The 19,613-nt window shown below is 50.8% G+C and overlaps 1 protein-coding gene across 3 annotated transcripts in view; it reads left to right on the top strand.

Annotated features, from left to right (window-relative positions):
• LOC122542986 (zinc finger MIZ domain-containing protein 1-like) overlaps positions 1 to 19,613 on the top strand; it is a 92,300-nt gene that overhangs the window by 38,815 nt on the left and 33,872 nt on the right. For all 3 annotated transcript variants that reach the window (XM_087984390.1, XM_087984389.1, XM_087984388.1), the window contains exons 8-11: positions 3,221 to 3,286; positions 5,516 to 5,648; positions 7,958 to 8,099; positions 15,412 to 15,622. In XM_087984390.1, the coding sequence (XP_087840516.1) occupies positions 3,221 to 3,286; positions 5,516 to 5,648; positions 7,958 to 8,099; positions 15,412 to 15,622 (552 nt within the window). The remainder of the gene's footprint in view (positions 1 to 3,220; positions 3,287 to 5,515; positions 5,649 to 7,957; positions 8,100 to 15,411; positions 15,623 to 19,613) is intronic.

The raw sequence follows: 19,613 nt of genomic DNA, 5'->3' as shown, positions 1-19,613 counted from the left end.
TTCACTCTAGACGTCCATGAACTAGGTACCTTCCAACACTTTTGCCTTTCTGTCAAGCGAGGTTCCTTCTGTTAGATGTGTGAGATTGGTTAATTTGCTTGACAGGTTACCAAGGTTATAAACTCCCTTTGCGGCAGTTACCTACAGAGTTAAAATATTGTAGCACAATTATTAATAAGTCAGCTTATCCGTGCCAGTCCACCTAACCTGCACATCCCTGGGCATTATGGGTAATTTAACATAGCCAATCCACCCTAACCTGCACATCCCTGGGCATTATGGGTAATTTAACATAGCCAATCCACCCTAACCTGCACATCCCTGGGCATTATGGGTAATTTAACATAGCCAATCCACCCTAACCTGCACATCCCTGAGTACTATGGGTAATTTAGCATGGCCAATCCACCCTAACCTGCACATCCCTGAGCACTGTGGGTAATTTAACATAGCCAATCCACCCTAACCTGCACATCCCTGAGCACTATGGGTAATTTAACATGGCCAACCCACCCTAACCTGCACATCCCTGAGCACTATGGGTAATTTAGCATGGCCAATCCACCCTAACCTGCACATCCCTGAGCACTATGGGAAATTTAACATAGCCAATCCACCCTAACCTGCACATCCCTGAGCACTATGGGGTAATTTAACATAGCCAATTCACCCTAACCTGCACATCCCTGAGCACTATGGGGTAATTTAACATGGCCAACCCACCCTAGACCTGCACATCCCTGGGCACTATGGGTAATTTAACATGGCCAACCTATGTGGTAAGAGTGGGAAAGCTATGCTTTAAAACCATTGCTGTCCATCCTCTGGCAGGGTCCCGATGGCGAACGCTGGGTTTCTGGCATTGTTGTGATCCACTTGATGAGGAGAGAGAAAGCCGAGGAGAGAGTCGGAGCACGTTCTTGCAATTGTGATGCTGTCTGCTCTTAGCTGGGGGTCCGCGGGACGTCTTTGTTCCCTCCGATGGAGCGGCTGCGCTGGCAGACGACTCGGTGGCTCTACCCAGTTGTTTCGGAGGCCGGTGTAGAGTTGGGCATCGCCGGAAAGGGGGGGTCTGGAGTCACCAAGGAGGGAAAACCGGGAGTTGGGTGGGGCGAGAGGATAGCAGACTTCCTTCCTTCCCTCAAGAGTATCCTACAGCGCGGAGACAGGCCCTTTGGCCCAAACTGGTCGGTGCCGGCCAAAACGTCCATCTCCCATTTCCCTGCGCTTGGCCCATACCCATCTAATCCTTTTGGAAACCACTTCAGTCACGCTGCTGGGACCTTTCTGACAATTAATGCCCGTGATGGGATTTGAAGCCTTGGCCGGGTTGGGGGCGGTGGCGTGGTTGGTAGTGGAGTAATGACGCTGGTCTCTTCACCGTCCTAGGAATCGAAAGCCGGAGTAGGCCGTCTGACCTCCCTCGAGCCTGCCCCCTGCCCTTCAATAGCGTCATGGCCGATCTCTCTCGGGGACTTAGCTCCACTTTCCCCGCCCTCTCCCCCTTCATTCCTTTACTGTTCCGCAATCCATCTTTGCCTTTCAAAACATTCAACGGGAATAGCCTCGATGATTCACTGGGCAGGGAATGCCACTGACTCACAATCCTTTGGGTGAAGAAATTGCTCGTCAACACCGTCCAAAATCTGCTCCCCCCACCCCCCCTCATTTTGAAACTGTTCCCCCCTCGTTCTAGTCTCACCCACCCTGCTTCTATCTTACGTATTCCCTTCATAATTTTATGTGTTTCTCTAAGATCCCCCACTCATTCTTGTTGAACTCCAATGAATATAATCCCAGCCTACGATAGGCCTTGAGAGTGCTAGGCGTTTTCTCATTGGAACGGCGAAGGATGAGGGGTGACTTGATCGAGGTTTATAAGATGATCAGGGGAATAGATAGAGTAGACAGTCAGAGACTTTTCCCCCGGGTGCAACAGAGTGTTACAAGGGGACATAAATTTAAGGTGAAGGGTGGAAGGTATAGGGGGGATGTCAGGGGTAGGTTCTTTACCCAGAGAGTGGTGGGGGCACGGAATGCGCTGACTGTGGGAGTGGCAGAGTCAGAAACATTGGTGGCCTTTAAGCAGCAATTGGATAGGGACATGGATGGGTGCTTAAGCTAGGACAAATGTTCGGCACAACATCGTGGGCCGAAGGGCCTGTTCTGTGCTGTATTGTTCTATGTTCTATAAGCCAACCACCCCCCCCCCACCAACTCTTGGAATCGACCCAGTGTAGATTCCTGAAGAAGGGATTATGCCCGGAACGTCAATTCTCCTGTTCCTTTGATGCTGCCCTGACCTGCTGCGCTTCTCCAGCAACACATTTTTAAGCTCAAGTGAGGAGACCAAAACTGGACGTAGTATTTCAGACGCTAGACAGCTGCAGCCTGTTTGTAAACCCCAGTGGACGAGAAGGTGGGATGAATGACAGAAACTAGCCTCTTCTCCCCGTTACCTGTACACAGATCTTTGAAAGTTGCCACCCAGGTAAATAGTGCGGTGAAGAAGGCATATGGCGTACTGGCTTTTATTGGTAGAGGAATTGAGTTCCGGAGTCCTGAGGTCATGTTGCAGTTGTATAAGACTCTGGTGCGGCCGCATCTGGAGTATTGTGTGCAGTTTTGGTCGCCATACTCTAGGAAGGATGTGGAGGCACTGGAACGGGTGCAGAGGAGGTTTACCAGGATGTTGCCTGGTATGGTAGGAAGATCGTATGAGGAAAGGCTGAGGCACTTGGGGCTGTTTTCATTGGAGAAAAGAAGGTTTAGGGGTGACTTGATAGAGGTGTACAAGATGATTAGAGGTTTAGATAGGGTTGACCATGAGAACCTTTTTCCACGTATGGAGTCAGCTATTACGAGGGGGCATAGCTTTAAATTAAGTGGGGGGGGTAGGTATAGGACAGATGTTATGGGTAAGTTCTTTACTCAGCGAGTCGTGAGTTCATGGAATGCCCTGCCAGTAGCAGTGGTGGACTCTCCCTCATTATGGGCATTTAAGCGGGCATTGGATAGGCATATGGAGGATAGTGGGCTAGTGTAGGTTAGGTGGGCTTGGATCGGCGCAACATCGAGGGCCGAAGGGTCTGTACTGTGCTGTATTCTTCTATGTTCTATGTTCTACCCTGACTGGGAGATCGGTCTGGTGACAGAGCGTCCCCGAGATGTTCGGATCTGTCGATGGGTGACCCCCTGTTTTTTTTTTTTGACCCCACAGTCCTCGGAGCGGTACAATGGACCAAGCAACAGCTTTCCAGCTGATACTTCCAGTGGCTACCCGCAGGTCAGTATGAACGGGGTATGTTTGAGTTCTTTGGACTGGGCGTCGGAGGGGTTGGTGGAGGGATCTGAGGGGCAGGGTGCTCTCGACACAGGGCTCTCCCCCCACTCACCATCGGGGTACCGGTCTGTGCATGGGTCAATCCCGAAACCCTTCTGTATCCCACACGGAGGGGTCAGAACTGTCTCGACCTCTACCTCTGACGTACTGACCAAACTTCCTCAGCCCTCTCCAGTAGATAATTCTTCACTGCCGTCCGAGGAAATGATATTCTAATCTCAGACCTCAGTGACTTTCCCCCTTCTTTGCCGCAGACTCTAGATCAGGGGAGAAATAATTGCCTCTCTCCCTTTAATGTAAATTTTAATGAGATCATTTCTCCTTTAGATTAGATTCCCTACCGTGTGGAAACAGGCCCTTCAGCCCAACACGTCCACACCGAGCCTCCGAAGAGTAACCCACCCAGACCCATTCCCCGACACCACATTTACCACTGAGCACTATGGGACAATTTAGCATGGCCAATTCGCCCTAATCTGCACATCCCTGAGCACTATGGGTAATTTAGCATGGCCAATTCGCCCTAATCTGCACATCCCTGAGCACTATGGGTAATTTAGCACGGCCAATCCACCCTAACCTGCACATCCCTGAGCACTATGGGTAATTTAGAATGGCCAATTCGCCGTAATCTGCACATCCCTGAGCACTATGGGTAATTTAGCATGGCCAATCCACCCTAACCTGCACATCCCTGAGCACTATGGGTAATTTAGCACGGCCAATCCACCCTAACCTGCACATCCCTGAGCACTATGGGGAATTGAGCATGGCCAATTCACCCTAACCTGCACATCCCTGAGCACTATGGGTAATTTAGCATGGCCAATCCACCCTAACCTGCACATCCCTGAACACGATGGGTAATTTAGCATGGCCAATCCACCCTAACCTGAACATCCCTGAGCACTATGGGTAATTTAGCACGGCCAATTCACCTGACCTACACATCTTTGGACTGTGGGAGGAAACCGGAGCACCCGGAGGAAACCCACCCAGACTGTCACCCGAGGCGGGAATTGAACCCGGGTCCCTGGCGCTTTGAGGGCCGCGGTGCTAACCACAGAGCCACCACCGTGCCGCACGACTTTCGGAATTTCGAGGATGCGGGGACCAAAGGAGCAGGAGAGCCGATGTTTCGAGCATCAGCTCTTCGTCGGCTGATTCCTGATGAAAGAGACCGCGCTCGCGGCGTCGACTCCCCCCGCTGCTCAGACGCTGCGTTTCCAGCCCCACAGCCTTCGACTCTGAGCTCCGGCACCTCGCTTTCTCCTCGGTTGGGGGAACCGACTGAGCCCAATCTCTCTTCATAGGACAATCCCACCATCCCCGGAGCACATCCGGTGAACATACGGATGCCCGTGTGCAGTTTTGACCTCCTCACTTGAGAAAGGATGGAGGGGGGAGCAGAGGAGATTCACTGGGTTTGATTCCGGAGTTTATGAGGAGAGACTGGGATTATACTCATTGGAATTCAGAAGACTGGGGGAGGGGGGGATCTTGTAGAAAATATAAAATGATGATTTGGAGACGCTGGTGTTGGACTGGGGTGTACAAACCACACAACGCCAGATACACAACCACCTGATGAAGGGGCGTCGCTCCGAAAGCTACTGCTTCCAAATAAACCTGTTGGACTCTAACCTGGTGTTGGTGTGATTTTGAACACGGAAAATGAGGACAGGAGTGGTAAAGATAAAAGCAGGAAGGTCGTCCCCACTGAAACTAGAACGAGGGGAAACCGTCTCAAAATGGCGGAGGTGGGGAGCAGATTGAGGACTGAGTGGAAGAGGAGCCTCTTCACCCAGAATGGGCGGAGTGGTTCCTCAGGGAACGCTTTTAATGCCGCGATCGATCATTTTTTGGAACGGTAAAGGAATGAAGGGGGGGGGGAGAGGGCGGGGATGAGGCCACACGACAGAGAGATCCGCCATGACGCTATTGAAGGGCTCGAGGTGGGGCCAGACGGCCTAGTCCTGCTCCTGGTCCTGACGTTGCTCTCCCTCAGTAAGGAGCTGGAAACCGCCCGCAGTACACCAGCTGAGGAGGGGTGGGGGCGGGTTGGGTGGGGGTTGGAGGGTTGGGGGGTGAGGGGGGGGAGGGGTGGGGGGGTAGGGGGAGGACGAGCGTGATTCCGATCTGGAAATAACCGGCCGTCGCTTCTCTCTGCAGCCTGCGAGGTCGGTGGCGGGTTACCCTAACTCTCCGGGAAGCGGTCTCCCCCCGTACGTGTCCCCGATCCAAGAGGTCACCTCAGCCTTCCACCCGGACATTCGGCTCAGCCTGAGTCATCTCCCAACTGCAGGTAGGTTTCCACGTGGGGGGGAGAGGCTGATGACAGGGGGAGGGGTGGACAGACTCATCGAAGTGGGGGAGCGACCATCGTTGTGGAAGAGAGATGAAAAGGGAAAGAGAGTGGGAGTTGAGAGGGAGGAAGTTTCTAGAACAGGGGGCTGAGGAAGCAGGTGTAGAAAAGGGGGTTTCAGGAAACAGGGTTGATGTGAATTTACTGACCTGGCCCTTGTATTAAACGGGGAATTCCCCAGTAGGGATTCAATAAAGGTCTGTCTCGAATTCAGGTAGAGGGTCTCACTGCAAAACAGTCCAGAAGGAAAAACGCAGCAGGACCAATACTGGAACATCCCTGTCTCTCTTTCTCTCTCTCTCTCTCTCTATCTCCTGTCAGTTCCCTTCCATTCATCACTCAGTTAGCTCACTCCCTCTCTCCTGTTTTCTCTCAGTTACGTCTCTCTCTCTCTCTCTCTCTCTCTCTATCAAATCATGTCTCAGATATCGCTGTCTCTCTATCGTCCATCCGTTCCCTCTCTCTATCATCTCTCCGTTCCCTCTCTCTGTCGTCTCTCCGTTCCCTCTCTCTGTCGTCTCTCCGTTCCCTCTCTCTATCGTATCTCAGTTCCCTCTCTCTATCGTATCTCAGTTCCCTCTCTCTCTGTCGTCTCTCCGTTCCCTCTCTCTATCATCTCTCCGTTCCCTCTCTTTGTCATCTCTCCGTTCCCTCTCTCTATCGTCTCTCCGTTCCCTCTCTCTATCATCTCTCCGTTCCCTCTCTTTGTCATCTCTCCATTCCCTCTCTCTATCGTCTCCCTGTTCCCTCTCTCTATCGTCTCCCTGTTCCCTCTCACTATCATCTATCCGTTCCCTCTCTCTGTCGTCTCTCCGTTCCCTCTCTCTGTCGTCTCTCCATTCCCTCTCTCTGTCGTCTCTCCGTTCCCTCTCTCTATCGTATCTCAGTTCCCTCTCTCTCTATCGTATCTCAGTTCCCTCTCTCTCTGTCGTCTCTCCGTTCCCTCTCTCTATCATCTCTCCGTTCCCTCTCTTTGTCATCTCTCCGTTCCCTCTCTCTATCGTCTCTCCGTTCCCTCTCTCTATCGTCTCTCCGTTCCCTCTCTCTATCATCTCTCCGTTCCCTCTCTCTATCGTCTACCCGTTCCCTCTCTCTATCGTCTCTCTGTTCCATCTCTGTGTCGTCTCTCCGTTCCCTCTCTCTATCGTCTCTCCGTTCCCTCTCTCTATCGTCTACCCGTTCCCTCTCTCTATTGTCTCTCTGTTCCCGCTCTCTGTCGTCTCTCCGTTCCCTCTCTCTGTCGTCTCTCCGTTCCCTCTCTCTATCGTCTACCCGTTCCCTCTCTCTATCATCTCTCTGTTCCATCTCTGTGTCGTCTCTCCGTTCCCTCTCTCTGCCGTCTCTCAGTTCCCTCTCTCTGTCGTCTCTCAGTTCCCTCTCTCTATCCTCTCTCCGTTCCCTCTCTCTATCGTCTACCAGTTTCCTCTCTCTGTCGTCTCTCCGTTCCCTCTCTCTGTCGTCTCTCCGTTCCCTCTCACTATCATCTCTCCGTTCCCTCTCTCTATCCTCTCTCCGTTCCCTCTCTCTATCGTCTCTCCGTTCCCTCTCTCTATCATCTCTCCGTTCCCTCTCTCTATTGTCTACCCGTTCCCTCTCTCTATCGTCTCTCTGTTCCCGCTCTCTGTCGTCTCTCCGTTCCCTCTCTCTATCGTCTACCCGTTCCCTCTCTCTATCGTCTCTCTGTTCCCGCTCTCTGTCGTCTCTCCGTTCCCTCTCTCTGTCGTCTCTCCGTTCCCTCTCTCTAACATCTCTCCGTACCCTCTCTCTGTCGTCTCTCTGTTCCCTCTCTCTGTCGTCTCTCTGTTCCCTCTCTCTGTCGTCTCTCCGTTCCCTCTCTCTGTCGTCTCTCCGTTCCCTCTCTCTGTCGTCTCTCCGTTCCCTCTCTCTGTCGTCTCTCCGTTCCCTCTCTCTATCTTCTCTCCGTTCCCTCTCTCCATCATCCATCCGTTCCCTCTCTCTATCTTCTCTCCGTTCCCTCTCTCTGTCGTCTCTCCGTTCCATCTCTCTGTCGTCTCTCCGTTCCATCTCTCTGTTGTCTCTCCGTTCCCTCTCTCTATCGTCCCTCAGTTCCCTCTCTCTATCATCTCTCCGTTCCTGAGAGAGACATTGGGGGAGACACAGACAGGGAGAGGGTGCGGTGTCTGAGAGAGAGAGCTGGAAGGAGACGTTAGGGGAGACAGGGAGAGAGCGTGGTGTCTGACAGAGGGATAGAGTTGTCTCTGACGCCCCGTGCTGTCTGTGAATTTTAGGGAACCCCGCTGATGAGCTGCGGCTGACCTTCCCCGTCCGCGATGGCGTCGTGCTGGAACCATTTCGGTTGGAACACAATCTCGCCGTCAGCAACCACATCTTTTACCTCCGCCATTCTGTTCATCAGACGCTGACATGGAGGTGAGGGGATTAACGGCCGGTGGGCGGGATGGGCGCCGAGAGACCGGGGCTGAGGCAGAGAGTGGTAGTTGGCTTTTCCCCATCTCCCTCACCAGCTCGAGGGGACAATTTGCAGACGAGAAACCCTGTGGCCTAGCCAGCGTCTGTCACAGCCGCTGAACAAATAAAAACACAAAATCGATGGCTCCTCATGCCTATCTTTCCCTGAAATCATGTTGCACTTGATGGGCCGTGTTTAGCAGCAGAGTCAGTGCTCAGAAAGTGTCTCGGATTTCTCCAGACAGACCTGATCAGATTCCCCGACAGTCTGGAAACAGGTCCTTCGGCCCAACAAGTCCATACCGACCCTCCGAGGAGTAACCCACCCAGACCCATTCCCTTACATTTACCCCTTCACCTAACACTCCGGGTAATTTAGCACGGCCAATCCACCCGAACCTGCACATCCCTGAACACTATGGGTAATTTAGCATGGCCAATCCACCCTAAGCTGCACATCCCTGAGCACTATGGGCAATTTAGCATGGCCAACCTACACTAACCTGCACATCCCTGAGCACTATGGGTAATTTAGCATGGCCAATCCACCCTAACCTGCACATCCCTGAACACTATGGATTATTTAGCATGGCCAATCCACCCTAACCTGCACATCCCTGGGTACTATGGGTAATTTAGCACGGCCAATCCACCCTAATCTGCACATCCCTGAGCACTATAGGTAAGTTAGCATGGCCAATCCACCCTAACCTGCACATCCCTGAACACTATGGGTAATTTAGCATGGCCAATCCACCCTAACCTGTACATCCCTGAGCACTATGGGTAATTTAGCATGGCCAATCCACCCTAACCTGCACATCCCTGAGCACTATGGGTAATTTAGCACGGCCAATCCACCCTAACCCGCACATCCCTGAACACTATGGGTAATTTAGCATGGCGAATCCACCCTAACCTACATATCCCTGAGCACTATGGGTAATTTAGCATGGCCAATCCACCCTAACCTGCACATCCCTGAACACTATGGGTAATTTAGCATGGCCAATCCACCCTAACCTGCACATCCCTGGGTACTATGGGTAATTTAGCACGGCCAATCCACCCTAATCTGCACATCCCTGAGCACTATAGGTAAGTTAGCATGGCCAATCCACCCTAACCTGCACATCCCTGAACACTATGGGTAATTTAGCATGGCCAACCCACCCTAACCTGCACATCCCTGAACACTGTGGGTAATTTAGCACAGCCAATTCGCCTAACCTGCACATCCCTGAGCACTATGGGTAATTTAGCACGGCCAATTCGCCTAACTTGCACATCCCTGAGCACTAGGGTCTGTGGGAGGAAACCGGAGCACCCAGAGGAAACCCACACAGACACGGGGAGAATGTGCAAACTCCACACACACTGTGGAGGAGGCTGGAATCGAACCCAGGTCCCTGGCGCCGTGAGGCAGCACTGAGCCATCATGTCACAAATCCGACATTAGTTTGTCTGCAAGGGTTTTCACATCAACCTGAAGATGGCGGACTCTCAGCGGCTCCCTATCTTTCTTGGGCTGCCCTGATTTCTCCCAGTAGCGGGTTGGCTTTTCTGAGAGTTCTCAAACACCGACCGAAGTCCTCGCCCTCAAGTGTTCGCGTCTCTCTCTCTCTCTCTCCCGGTTCAAGTGCCCGCTCCCTCAATCCCAGCAAACCAGGAGCCCACTGGGGATTCGAACCCAGGACGATCGGTTCTCTCCAGTTGGTGAGTGGCACTCTGTGCACCTGGCAGCAGAGACTGGCAAAATACTGGGCAAAGTCAGGGATGTTGGAACGATTTTCCTGCTCCTCGGATGCTGCCTGACCTGCTGTGCTTTTCCAGCACCACTCTCTCATCTTGCCTCTAATCTGCAGTACCCACTTTCAGCACGGCAAAATATTAGGCCCCTCTCTCTCTCTCTGTCTTAAATGGGAACCCCCTGCTTCCACAACATTTTCAAACTGTGGCCCTCTGGTTCTAGATTCTCATACATCCACCCCCGTCACATCCCCTGCAGATCTCAATTAAGTCACCACTGATTCGACAAATTGCCAGAGGATGCAAGTTTAGCTTTTCCTGGTAAAACAGTCTACTCACCCCTGGAGAACTGACACGTAACCTCTACACTTGTATATATCCAGCCTCCCTCACAATAAATGACATTACCCTTTGACTTTCCCAGATTATTTGATGTGCTGGTAGACTGATATCTGTGGCTGATGCACATGGACACCCAGATCCCTCTGTACCTCACAGTTCCCCGACCGCCCACCATTCGGATAACGCGCTTTGCTTTTTAGAAATCTTTCATGCCAAGATGCAGAATTTCTCAGTTTTCCACCCGATATTCCACTTGCCACCTCTTTGCTGACTCACTGAAATTTTCTAGATCTCCTTTGTAGCCTCCTCGCAACTTACTGTCATAGAGTCATAGAGACGGAAACAGACCCTTCGGCCCAACCTGTCCATGCCAACCCAGATATCCTAACCTCATCTGCCAGCACCCGGCACATGCCCCTCCAAACCCTTCCTATTCATATACCCATCCAAATGCCTCTTAAATTTGTAATTGTACCAGCCTCCACCACTTCCTCTGGCAGCTCATTCCACACACGTACCACCCTCTGCGTGAAAACGTTGCCTCTTAGGTCTCTTTTATATCTTTCCCCTCTCACCCTAAACCTATACCCCTCTAGTTCTGGACTCCCCCCACCCCAGGGAAAAGACCTTGTCTATTTACCCTATCCATGCCCCCTCATGATTTTATAAACCTCTCTAGGATCACCCCTCAGCCTCCAACACTCCAGGGAAAACAGCCCCAGCCTATTCAGCCTCTCCCTATAGATCAAACCCTCCAACATCCTTGTCAATCTTTTCTGAACCCTTTCACAACATCTTTCCGATAGGAAGGAGACCAGAATTGCACGCAATATTCCAACAGTGACCTAACCAATATCCTGTACAGCCGCAACATGACCTCCCAACTCCTGTACTCAATACTCTGAAAATAAAGGAAAGCATACCAAACGCCTTCTTCACTATCCTATCTACCTGCAGCAAGTTCAGCAACTATATCTTCATCCAGGCCATTTATATGAATTGTAAGTTTTGAGGTCCCTCTACTGATCTACTCTTTCAACCCAAAAAAGACCCACTAATGCTGACTTCCAGTTTGCCAACCTATCCATTATCCATCCCTCTCTCAGTCACCATGCTCTCTCTCTCTCCCATCATCTCTCTTCCATTCCTCTTTCTTCATCACCACTGTCTCTCCCCCATCATATCTGTTCTGTCTCTCTCTCTCTCACAGGCATCTCTCTCCCTCAGACATCTCTCTCTCTATATCTCTCTCATCTCTCTTCCATCCCTCTCTCTTCATCAACACTGTCTCTCCCCCATCATATCTATTCTGTCTCTCTCTCTCTCTCTCAGACATCTCTCTCAGTCACCTCTCTCTCGATCGCAGGCATCTCTCTCTCTGTCTCTCTCTCTCTCTCTCCCATCATCTCTCTTCCGTCCCTCACTCTTCATCCCCACTGTCTCTCCCCCATCATAACTTCTGTCTCTCTCTCTCTCTCTCTCTCAGACACCTCTCTCTCTCGCTGTCAGACATCTTTCTCTCTCATCTCTCTTCCATCTCTCTCTCTCTTCATCTCCACTGTCTCTCCCCCATCATATCTTTCTGTCTCTCTCTCTCTCTCAGGCATCTCTCTCCCTCAGCCATCTCTCTCTCTGTCTCTCTCTCTCATCTCTCTTCCATCTCTCTGTCTTCATCACCACTGTCTCTCCCCCATCATAACTGTCTGTCTCTCTCTCAGACACCTCTCTCTCTCGCTGTCAGACATCTCTCTCTCATCATCTCTCTTCCATCTCTCTCTCTTCATCACCACTGTCTCTCCCCCATCATATATTTCTGTCTCTCTCTCTCTCTCTCTCTCTGGCATCTCTCTCCCTCAGACATCTCTCTCTGTCTCTCTCTCTCTCATCTCTCTTCCATCCCTCTCTCTTCATCACCACTGTCTCTCCCCCATCATATCTTTCTGTCTGTCTCTCTCTCTCTCTCTCTCAGGCATCTCTCTCCCTCAGACATCTCTCTCTCTCTGTCTCTCTCTCATCTCTCTTCCATCCCTCTCTCTTCATCACCACTGTCTCTCCCCTATCATATCTGTTCTGTCTCTCTCTCTCTCTGTCTCTCCCATCATCTCTCTTCCATCCCTTTCTCATGTTACCACCTACACCTATGAGGGTTTATTTTTTCACAATAACTTTTGATGTGGCCATTTGTCTGGAAATCGAAATACGTTACACCCACCAGTTTCCCCTTGGTCCGCAGCATGTGCATGAATCTCGGAAGGTTGGTCGTAGAGATATACGGCCTGCTGGTACGGCAGGTAATGAGGAAGGCAGATGGAGCTCTGTCCTCCATTGCTAGAGGGATGGAGTTTAAAAGCAGGGAGGTTATGGCACAGGGAGCTGATGAGGCCACACCTGGCGGACTGTGTCCAGTTTAGGTCTCCTCTTGGTCTCTCCCTGCGCTGCCCACATCTCCGTGACCAGATCGTGGGCGTTTTGGGTTGTTGCTTGGGGGCTGTGGGTGTTGGCTGGGGCCCGCGAGATGGGCGTCGTGCGTTCTTAGGTGCCCGCGTGACGGGCCCTCGGTTTAACGCCTCCGCTCCGGCAGGCCGCACCCCTTCGGGCGCCAGCCTCTCGCTTCCTGCGTTTGTTTACCCTCCGGGAGGCATAGAGTTGGCACTCCCTCCAGGTGTGCCAGTGCACCCACTGTGGCATGGGTCACCTCCCACCCATGATGCTCGTTTCCCCAGAGGATGGAGAGCCCATTCCTCTACCAGGGAGCCGGGCTGCCCTCCTGTGGTGAGACTGACAACTGCAGCCCTTTCAGCAGAGCTCACAACCGCCCACTGTTTAACCTGTCCCCCACTGGAAAAAGGCCACAACATTGACAATCTCTCGGCACGATACTGAGAGAGCTAGCTAGCCGCTGGAAAATATAAAATCACTCCGGTGTGCTCAGGGAGCACGGTGGCTCAGTGGTTAGCACTACTGCCTCACGGTGCCAATACCTGGGTTCGATTCCAGCCTCAGGCGACTGTCTGTGTGGGGTTTGCACATTCTCCCCCGTGCCTGTGTGGGTTTCCTCCGGGTGCTCCGGTTTCTTCCCACAGTCCAAAGGTGTGCAGGTTAGGGTGGTTTGGCCATGCTAAATTACCCATAGTGCTCAGGGATGTGTAGGTTAGGGTGGATTGGCTGTGCTAAATTACCCATAGTTCTCAGGGATGTGCAGGTTAGGGTGGATTGGCCGTGCTAAACTGCCCATAGTGTTCAGGGATGTGCAGGTTAGGGTGGATTGGCCATGCTAAATTACCCATAGTGCTCAGGGATGTGCAGGTTAGGGTGAATTGGCCGTGCTAAACTGCCCATAGTGTTCAGGGATGTGCAGGTTAGGGTGGATTGGCCGTGCTAAACTGCCCATAGTGTTCAGGGATGTGCAGGTTAGGGTGGATTGGCCATGCTAAATTGTCCATAGTGTTCAGGGATGTGCAGGTTAGGGTGGATTGGCCGTGCTAAATTACCCATAGTGCTCAGGGATGTGCAGGTTAGGGTGGATTGGCCGTGCTAAATTACCCATAGTGCTCAGGGATGTGTAGGTTAGGGCGGATTGGCCATGCTAAATTACCCATAGTGCTCAGGGATGTGCAGGTTAGGGTGGATTGGCCACGCTAATTTGTCCATAGTGTTCAGGGACGTGTGGGTTAGGTGCAATACTCAGGGGTAAATACAGGATAAATAGGATCAAGGAGAATGGGTCTGGGTGGGTTACTCTTCGGAGGGTCGGTGTGAACTGGTTGGGCCGAAGGGCCTGTTTCCACACTGTAGGGATTCTATGGTGGAGCCTGTTTCCTGAATCTAGTTCCTTTGTGAGTTTTATGAGTATCTGTATGTAACAGGTCTCAGATCTGACTTGTATAAACACCGGGGAGCGAGTTCTCCCCCTCATGTGAAAGTCTATCAGGGTTGGCTCACAATCTAAGTATTGAAAATAAGAGCAGGCCTTCCAATGGAATCTGTCATTCGATCTGATCACGCCTGACGTTTGACCTTACATTCTCGCTTTCTCCGCCCCCCCCGCCACCCCCGCACCCTTTTAATATCTTTAAACAAATCTTGCTGGAATATATTCAGTTACTTGGCTTCCATGGCCTTCTGCGGGAGAGAAGGCTGCAGGACGGTCTTCACCCTCTCAGTGAAGAGACGTTTCCTCATATCAGAAGCTATCCCATGACTTAAGACTGGCTGCTCCCTGGTTATCGGCTCCTCCCAACCAGGGGACATCAATCGATCAAGTCCTGCGGGAGTTGTCTACCTTTTAATCAGATCCTCAACGCAGCCTTCGAAAATTTCATTAGACGGTCGGGGTCAATCCTAATCTACTCAACCTCTCTTCATAGCGAGCGCCCTCCATAGCAGGCAGCATCCTGGTCAGCCCCCACTGCACTCCCTCTACAGGTAAGTATATCCTTTCTTAGCTCGGGAGACCAAAGTTGCCAAAAAAAAGGGGGAATCTCTCTATGAAGCGAAAAGGGAGACGGGAGTGTGTTTTTTTTTTTGCTACCCTTTCTGCGCCTCACGAGACATAAATTGGAAGCAGATTTGCTCTTAGCGGGCACACTGTTCTCCTACAGGTCGGACTTGGAGCTGAAGTTCAAGGGGTGGCACGGTGGCTCAGTGGTTAGTACCGCTGCCTCACAGCACCAGGGTCCAATTCCAGCTTCGGGCGACTGTCTGTGTGGAGTTTGCACGTTCTCCCCCCGTGTCTGCGTGGGTTTCCTCCGGGTGCTCCGGTTTCCTCCTACAGTCCAAAGATGTGCAGGTTAGGGTGGACTGGCTGTACTAAATTACCCATAGTGCTCAGGGATGTGCAGGTTAGAGTGGATTGGCCGTGCTAAATTACCCATCGTGTTCAAGGATGTGCAGGTTAGGGTGGATTGGCCATGCTAAATTACCCATAGTGCTCAGGGATGTGCAGGTTAGGGAGGATTGGCCATGCTAAATTACACATAGTGCTCAGGGATGTGCAGCTTAGGGTGGATTGGCCATTGTGTTAGGTTCATTAGTCAGAGGGTTTGCTCTTCGGAGGGTTGGTGTGGACTTGTTGGGCCAAAGGGCCTGTTTCCCCACACTGTAGGGAATCTAATCTAATCTGATCTTCTGGCATAAATTGGAGGCAGATTTGCTCTTGACGCGCACACTGGTTCTCCTACAGGCCAGACCTGGAGCTGAAGTTCAAGTGTTACCATCACGAAGACAGGCAGATGAACACCAACTGGCCGGCGTCCGTCCAGATCAGCATCAACGCCACCCCGCTGACAATAGAGCGGGGCGAGAATAAAGCCACGCACAAACCACTCTACCTGAAGCATGTGTGTCAGCCTGGGAGGAACACCATTCAGATCACTGTGACTACTTGCTGCTGCGTAAGTATTATTACCGTCTGCCGTTCCACAACACTGTGGCTTCACGAGGTGATTTTACCCTGTTTTGTTTTGTAGAAGGGAGGTTTTAAGACAGACCGATTGAGTTGTCTACTTAGAAAGCCAGTAAACAGCTTTTGAGGCTTCAGGTTTTTATAAAAAAAGTTGAAACAATAGACGCAGCCTGAATGGGTGTGGCCAGCTCTCACAGACTGGGATTTCTAGTTTTACTTTAGTTTTTACGCCCAGCAAGAGTTTTGTAAAAGTCGAATCGATCTATTCCTTCCCTCTGTTACAGCTGGTATTAGGAATATTAACTGTATTTGTTATTATGTTAAGGTTTCTAAGTTATTAGAGTCATAGAGATGTACAGCACGGAAACAGACACTTCGGTCCAATCCGTCCATGCCGACCCAGATATCACAACCCAATGTAGTCCCACCTGCCAGCACCCGGCCCATATCCCTCCAAACCCTTCCTATTCATATACCCATCCAGATGCCTTTTAAATGTTCCAATTGTACCAGCCTCCACCACTTCCTCTGGCAGCTCATTCCATACACATACCACCCTCTGTGTGAAAACGTTGCCCCTTAGGTCTCTTTTATATCTTTCCCCTCTCACCCTAAACCTATGCCCCTCTAGTTCTGGACTCCCCCACCCCAGGGGAAAGGACTTTGTCTATTTACCCTATCCATGCCCCTTCATGATGTTGTTAACCTCTATAAGGTCACCCCTCAGCCTCCGACGCTCCAGGGAAAACAGCCCCAGCCTATTCAGCCTCTCCCTGTCGCTCGAACCCTCCAACCCTCCAACATCCTGGTAAATCTTTTCTGAACCCTTTCAAGTTTCACAACATCTTTCCGATAGGAAGGAGACCAGAATTGCACGCAATATTCCAACAATAGTCCTGTCCAGCCGCAACATGACCTCCCAACTCCTGTACTCAATACTCTGACCAATAAAGGAAAGCATACCAAACGCCTTCTTCACTATCCTATCTACCTGCGACTCCACTGTCAAGGAGCTATGAGCCTGCACTCCAAGGTCTCTTTGTTCAGCAACACTCCCCAGGACCTTACCGTTAAGTGTATAAGTCCTGCTAAGATTTGCTTTCCCAAAATGCAGCACCTCGCATTTATATTTCTTTCTTTGTTTTATTTTGTTAGGGAATTGGGAATATTAATTGTATTTGTTATTCTGTTACGTTTTGCAATAGAGTTGTCATACTTTGAACAATAGTGGTTGAATAAATGCTGTTTTGCTTAACATTGAGTCGTTTGACCAATCGAATTGCGTCTGAAACACAGCATTTTACATCTGTGTTTTAAGTAAGGAAGGTGTTAGGATCTAGGCCACCTCCTTTATGTATTTTGAGGGGGCTTGGTCTGGGCTATAACACAACACTCGCAGTCCTGTCAGCTCACAGGCCAGACCCTCTCCCTCCCACAGCACAGACAAGTTGACATTCCTTTCTCCCCTTTCTATTCACCCTCATCACCTGCTGGATTAATGCCGAATGTCACTTGGCGAGTGATCCCTATCGCACCACAGCAAACCAAGAAGAAAGAACATTCCAGAACAGGAACAGGCCCTTCGGCCCCCCTGCGCCGTTCCAGATCCTCCATCTAAACCTGTCGCCTATTTTCTGAGGGTCTGTATCCCTCTGCTCCCTGCCCACTTGTGTCTCTGACTGGAAACGACGCTATCCTGCCCGCCTCTACCACCTCCGCTGGCAAGCAAATCCTGGTCTGTGAGAGCTGGCTGCACCCATTCAAGCTGCGTCTATTGTTTCAACTTTTTTTTCTCAGTAGACAGCTCAATCAGTCTGTCTTAAAACCACTCTTCTACAAAAAAGAACCCCAGCATTACAAAACCTGGCACCCACCACCCTCTGTGTAAAGATCTTTCCACCCAATATCTCCCTTAAACCTTTTCCCCTCTCACCTTGAACCCATGACCCCCAGTAATTGAGTCCCCTTCACTCTGGGGAAACAGCTTCTTGCTATCCCCCCTGTCTACACCTCTCATGATTTTGTAGACCTCAATCAGGTATCCCCCTCAACCTCCGTCTTTCCAATGAATATAATCCCAATCTCCTCAACCTCTCTTCATAGCTAGCGCCCTCCATACCAGGCAGCATCCTGGTAAACCTCCCCTGCACCCTCTCCAAAGTGTCCACATCCTTTTGGTAAAGTTAAATCTCAGCTAGTGGTTCACAAATTGGGGATGTTTAGCAGCAGGGAATGCTGGATGACTAAAGAAATTGAGGGGTTTGGGTAAGAAAAAGAAGGAAGTATAAGTCAGGTATAGACAGCAGAGATCGAGTGAATCCTTAGAGTATAAAGGCAGTAGGAGTATACTTAAGAGGGAAATTCGGAGGGCAAAAAGGGGACTCAAGATAGCTTTGGCAAATAAAGTTAAGGAGAATTACAAAAGGATTGTATAAATGCATTAAGGATAAAAGGGTAACTAGGCCCGAAACGTCGATTCTCCTGCTCCTTGGATGCTGCGCTTTTCCAGCACCACATTTTGCAGCTCTGATCTCCAGCATCTGCAGCCCTCACTTTCTCCTAGAGAATGTAGGCCCCTCCAAGATCAGCCTTTGTGTGGAGCCGCTGGAGAATGGGGGAGATACTAAACGAGTATTTTGCATCAGTGTTTACTGAGGAGAAGGACATGGAAGATATCGAATGAGGGGAAATAGATGGTGACATCTCGAAAAATGTCCATATAACAAATGAGGAAGCGGTGGATATCTTGAAACGCATAAGAGTGGATAAATCCCCAGGACCTGATCAGGTGTACCTTAGAACTCTGTGGGAAGCTAGAGAAGTGATTGCTGGGCCTCTTGCTGAGATATTTCTATCATCGAGGTGCCGGAAGACGGGAGGTTGGCAAAGGTGGTGCCACTGTTTAAGAAGGGCGGTAAAGACAAGCCAGGGAACTATAGACCGGTGAGCCTGACATTGATGGTGGGAAAGTTGTTGGAGGGAATCCTGAGGGACGGGAGTTTGCGGATCACACAGACTTGGGTGGGAGGGCGAGCTGAGGGGAGGATGCAAGTTGAGTGAGAGGGTCCATACAAGGCAGATACAGTGAGGGCGTTCACTCTGGGAGCAGAAATGGGAAGGCAGATTTATTATCCAAACAGCCGAGCGGTTGGGGAAGAGAGGTGGACAGTCAAAGGCTATGGGTAAGGACTGAGAAATGAGGAAAAACCGAGAGAGTGAGGGATCCTGTGGTAATCTCTGTATCGGGAAGTGCAGCATTGAGTGTTTTTCAGGAAGGAGTTGGAATAGTTCTCAAGACAAAGGACGGGGGTAGGGGGTAAGTGGGAACGGCCAGAGTCAGACAGTCAGCCCACAGTCCCAATGAGGGGTGGGACATTTTGAAGAGAAAGAGAGCACCTTTCAATAGCACCTGATGTGCCTGAGTGAAACCCCTTTGCATTTCTTTTATTGCGTTTTTGGAAGAGTTGAAACCAGCTCAGATCTGACAAACACTTCTCTCAGCTGCTGTGGACGGGGGTTGGTGAAACCCTGCGGTGTTTTGTCACCACAAGAGGGTAGGCCGTGTCACCTCGGTAGAGGCCCAGTAAAACAGGCTTCTGCTCACTGCTAGGCCTGGAGAGGTCTGCAGATTAAGCTGCATTTACTTCAATGCAAGGGGCCTAACAGGGAAGGCAGACAAACTCAGGGCACGGTTAGGAACATGGGACTGGGATATCATAGCAATTACAGAAACGTGGCTCAAGGATGGGCAGGACTGGCAGCTTAATGTTCCAGGATACAAATGCTACAGGAAGGATAGAGAGGGAGGCAAGAGAGATGAGGAAGTGGCGTTTTTGACATTACAGCTATACTGAGGGAGGATATTCCCGGAAATACATCCAGGGAAGTTATTTGGGTGGAACTGAGAAATAAGAAAGGGATGATCACCTCATTGGGATTGTACTATAGACCCCCCAATAGTTAGAGGGAAATTGAGAAAC

This window comes from Chiloscyllium plagiosum, unplaced genomic scaffold (assembly GCF_037043375.1).
Source record: "Chiloscyllium plagiosum isolate Xiang-an unplaced genomic scaffold, Cpla_swu_hap1 HiC_scaffold_48, whole genome shotgun sequence".
In the NCBI taxonomy this organism is placed as follows: Eukaryota; Metazoa; Chordata; class Chondrichthyes; order Orectolobiformes; family Hemiscylliidae; genus Chiloscyllium; species Chiloscyllium plagiosum.
Note: the sequence above shows the minus strand (reverse complement) of the source record. Positions and strands in the feature narration are given on the sequence as shown.